We start from the raw sequence: 5000 nt of genomic DNA on the forward strand, positions 1-5000 counted from the left end.
AGACCATATAGACCCTTTCAACAATAAAAACAAAAACAATGCTTGAACGTTCTATTTGGTTCCCAATCTACTTCCTCTGCATCAAAGATTCTAGAACAGAGCTCTGTTCTAGAATCTTTGCTCTGCATTAAGATAACAAATGGAATGTTAAAACGGAAGTCTTGTGGGGCCAACTATGATGCTGATAATGGAACTCTCTTGAAAGGGTCCATAGAGTGTGCTTTGGTCAGTTAGAAAGTGTGTAGAGACTGTGCTGGGCAGCTTCTCCTCTGCTGCTGTTGCCTCCATCCATAGCAGGTAACACTCCAGTCTCTCCACCAGTGTGATCTCATTACCCATGTCCCCAGGGTGTGACATTTAAAAGCATGCAAACACATTCAGGGGCTTTAAAAAAAAATGCAGTTTCATTTAGCTGCTTTATCTAATCTCAATTATTCATTTTATTGCGCCTCGTTTGGATTGCATCTCATCTCAATTATTCATGTTTATTGCATTCCATGGAGGACGTGAGCCATGTAATGGTGGATGTAGCCTTTTTGCTATTTATCCTTTTCACACTTTCAGAAGGGCCTGGGTAGAAGGGCATTGTTACTGTGAGAAAGTTACCCAGGCCTAATTATCCCCGTCCTGCCCCTTAAGACAACATGGTGGATTTACAGGCACAGAACAGGAACAGAGTCCTGGCCGCCCAATCTGTCTCCCTGCCTGACAGGACCCCACAGAAGGGAGTCTGCACCAGTGCCCGCTTGGATGCGCTGATGAGCGAGAGGCCTTTGTGAGTGCTCTGTGGTGTGAGGATGGCCTTCTGAAAGGCAGGCTGGGAGGCTCAGCCAAGGAATCTGGCTGATGTCACATGAGATCATTTTTTAAATTCTTCTCCTCTCTTGCTTACTCTTCACCAGTGGTGCCCAAACTACGGCCCGCCACCTCATTTTGGGTGGCCTCCCAAAACATGTCCGTAGTATATAGCAACTGGCCCGCACGGGAGTACGACATCGTCAAACTATAACCGCCGCAATTTCCCCCATTCATTCTCTATGGAGAGTCTTAACAGTACACATGTAATACTCTTTTTGTCCACCGGTGGTTGTTTTGGCGCTGTTTTGCGTTTGCCATCGAAAACGGAATGAAATATAAGCCTACCTGCAAACAATGTAAGAGGCCTATGCTGACTGGATCAGTGCTCAAAGTATTTTAAAAATGTATCAATTAATTGTTAATAACTAACTAACTTCTATTGAAGTCATATTTCTGGGATTTTCTGGAATAATTATTTCTATTTTTTATTCACTCGTTCAAATGTTCATACAAAGAGTTCACAAAGTTCTCATCAGGTGACTGAAAGTTAGAATGGTGGTCATTTCAGACCACTTCAGCACTTCATATAATTCTCATAGTTTGAGAACTTTAAATTATTTGTAGGATATTCACAACTTGAGCTGTGTATGCAAAGACACAGAATTCAGAGTTCACACATTTTTTAATAAAATATGCTTTTGGGACTCCCTGCTAATACTTTTGGGATTGCAAACGTTTTTTTATTAGTATTATTTAATTTTACACTGATATGGCATGATGACAATATAAACACAGCTAACAATGGTATTAAAATGCAATAGCCTATGATTAAATGTAATAGAATATTCAACTAAGGTAGACTGCTGTTGTTCACAGCACTAAGCTATTTATGGTTACTGATATAGAACTACTCCGAGTCTCTGGCCCTCTCTTGGAGCCAGGCATAGTGAGCTGGCCCTCAGAAGAAAAAGTTTGGGGACCGCTGCTCTTCACAATTCAAGCCAACCTTTGAGAGATCTCACTGCGCCAGAGAAATGTCCCATTATACCAGAGATGTTTCCCTATGTGGCAGATATCTCACTACACTAGAGATATCTTCCTACACTAGTGATGTTCCATTATGTGAAAAATCTCACTAATCCAGAGGTGTCTCAATACACCAGACATGTTCCATTACTCCAGAGATGTTCCAATATGTGCGAGATGTCTCACTACACCAGAGATTTTCCATTACACCAAAGATGTTTCAATATGTGAGAGATGTCTCACTAATCCAGAGATATCTCACTACACCAGAGATGTTCCATTACACCAGAGATGTTCCAATATGTGAGAGATGTCTCCCATGATCTCCAACTCCATCAGAGATGTCCAACTACACTTGAGACATATCACTGCATGACAGATGCCCCACTTTGTGAACGATGTCCTACTACATCAGATTTTTTAGCCTCGCAGTGAACTAGTCTGTTTTTCCACTTGGACACATGAGAGGCCCATAGGACACGACCAGAACGTCTATTTACAACGTCCATTATGTAAAAGGCAGACCACAAGCATTTCCGAGGGCCTTTTGCGAAAATAAAGTTTTGGGTTTCCTCTAGTAGTGTGCTCAGTGTGTGTGTGTGTGTGTGTGTGTGTGTGTGTGTGTGTGTGTGTGTGTGTGTGTGTGTGTGTGTGTGTGTGTGTGTGTGTGTGAGCGAGAGTAAGCGAGCAGAAGGATGAACAGAGATGAACAGATCCAGGATGGCTAAAAATATGTGGGAATGGTGACGGCTCAGCATCCAGACCCGCGGCTAGCGGAGGGAGGGGGTCATGCGAACTGACCCCAGTCCACCATGGCAACCCCTGCGGGAGAGAGGAAAACATTCCACTGGTGCCGAGCGCCAGGCCCATGGAAGGTCAGAGGTCGGGGATCACTGTAGAAGACCGGTTCTATGTGCTCAATGGAGAGCACATCTTGCAGCATCTGCTAAGTGAACGAATGCAGTGTTCCAATAGCTAAACTAGGAGCCGAAGGTGCTGAGTACTGATACACCAGAGGTTAAACAACCAGGAAGCACACACACCGGCTTAAGAGAATGGATTTCTGCTACTTGTCCATCTGCTAGTGGTATTACAAACCAGGGCTCCGAACCGGTTCAAGGAACGAAAACGAAAACCGAAAACGAACGGAATTTTACGGAATTTTACGAGGAGCGGAAACGGAAACGAAAACAAAATGGTCTTCAACTGTTCCGGAACAGAAACGTTATTCTGAAATCCACAAAACCGGTTAATAACGTTTTTTTTTTTCGTTCTCTATATATTTTATAAAATTTCACAAAAGCATATCCTATGTCAGGGAGACTATTTCCGGTTGTGCGAAAAACAAGCCCGCATCTACACTGTTAATGTGAGCTAACAAGCCGCTATGTAGCCAACTACTGTAGGCGAACAGCCTAATAATTTGATTTCTGCAGTTTGAAAAAAAAACGAATAAATGGACCTTTGGTCCAAATGTGTATATTTTGTCTTGCTGTTGTAATGTAACCTATCCGTCTGCCACTTCCGATCTTAGGCCATCTCGTAGCGTAGGCTACTGAAACTGATTTGGAAATTGTTTGTAGCCTATGCGTAATAGCCTATTTTGCCTGTCCACGCCTTGTCGTTTTAAAGTCGGGATTTGAAATGTTTGCGCAATTACAGCCTATTCTAGGTAGAAAAGTTAAACGGGAAATTTGAGATAGGCCTTGTCAGCAACAGACAGGTTCGTTTATAAACAGGGTTGGAATTATAGCGCAAGCCTTTGAAGATCTCCATATGGATAAAACTTAGGCTACAACCAGGTAAGGAGTTTAGCACGTATCCAGAAATATTTTTGATAAGAAATTATTTATAGGCATAGGTTAGGCCTACAGTAAGTCTGTAGGCTATGGGATGGATAGCCCATCTGAATGTTTTTGGATGCCACCTGTGATTTATTATTTTTGGGCATAGGCTAGTCTTCTTAGATTTGATAGGCCCACCAAACACTGCCGGAACTTTAAGAACGAACGATATTTTGCGTTCCGAACCGGTTCAGGAACGATATGTTGGTGGCGGAACGCATGCAAGAACGAAAACGTTAAACATAGGCCTACCTGAACCGTTCGGAACGGAACGTTTGAAAAATAATTTCGTTTTCAAGCCCTGTTACAAACTGCTTTGGACACAACATAGAAGTGTCTGCTAGGTGAGTAAGCAACAGTACAGTATATGTAAAAGAGTAAATCAGGTCAGATGGATGAGTGAATCAGGTGAGAGGGATGAGTGAATCAGGTCAGATGGATGAGTGAATCAGGTCAGAGGGATGAGTGAATCAGGTGAGAGGGATGAGTGACTCAGGTGACTGGGATGAGTGAATCAGATAGATAGATAGATAGATAGATATATAGATAGATAGATACTTTATTAATCCCCAGGGGAAATTAAAGAAATTATGAGAGGGATGAGTGAATCAGGTGACCGGGATGAGTGAATCAGGTGAGAGGGATGAGTGAATCGAGTGTTGTGCATACCTGGGCAGCGTGCGGTGGTCTCCAGCATACTCCTCATGCTTAAACTCCACCATGTGCAGCTGGGAGTTGTAGAACTTGCAGGCCTGTGAGAGAAGCACAACAGGAGGAGAGGAACGTGAGCATGGGTGAGACGCGTGAGTTTTCACATGGAGTGACAGTGATTATACACAGGGCAACTTTTCCAGTCATTTTGCCAGGCAATGTTATTTGGACACTTTATCAATGATATTAGACAATACATTTCTATTTGGAGAACGTGAACCATTAGCAGGCAACTTGTCAAATGTGATCATCCAATCAGAACACTAGAGGTCATTCCAGAATCATACCATTCAAAAGATTACACTCACACTACACTCACACTTCCTCATTTAAAATGGATGTTTGAGCACAACATCAAACAGAATCTTCCTTCAGGAACATTCTAAACACTTTTGTGACCATTCTCCTTAAAGTGAATCAGTAAAGTAATCAGTATGAGGTTAGGGTAGGTCTGCATCTCTGCTATGGAGGATGGAGACATTAGATTAGATTAGATTAGATTAGATTAGATTCAACTTTATTGTCATTGTGCAAAGTACAAGTACAGAGACAACAAAATGCAGTTAGTGTCTAACCAGAAGTGCAAAAAGGCAGAAAAGTGCAATGTGAACAGTATAGACA

The 5000-nt window shown here is 42.4% G+C and overlaps 1 protein-coding gene across 1 annotated transcript in view; it reads right to left on the reverse strand.

Moving 5' to 3' along the window:
• Positions 1 to 5000, reverse strand: part of dock10 (dedicator of cytokinesis 10) — a 95807-nt gene that overhangs the window by 58768 nt on the left and 32039 nt on the right. Inside the window, 1 exon segment of the mRNA XM_042064176.1 lies at positions 4338 to 4420. Coding sequence (XP_041920110.1) covers positions 4338 to 4420 — 83 coding nt within the window.

Source organism: Alosa sapidissima, chromosome 15 (genome assembly GCF_018492685.1).
Source record: "Alosa sapidissima isolate fAloSap1 chromosome 15, fAloSap1.pri, whole genome shotgun sequence".
Taxonomy (NCBI): Eukaryota; Metazoa; Chordata; class Actinopteri; order Clupeiformes; family Clupeidae; genus Alosa; species Alosa sapidissima.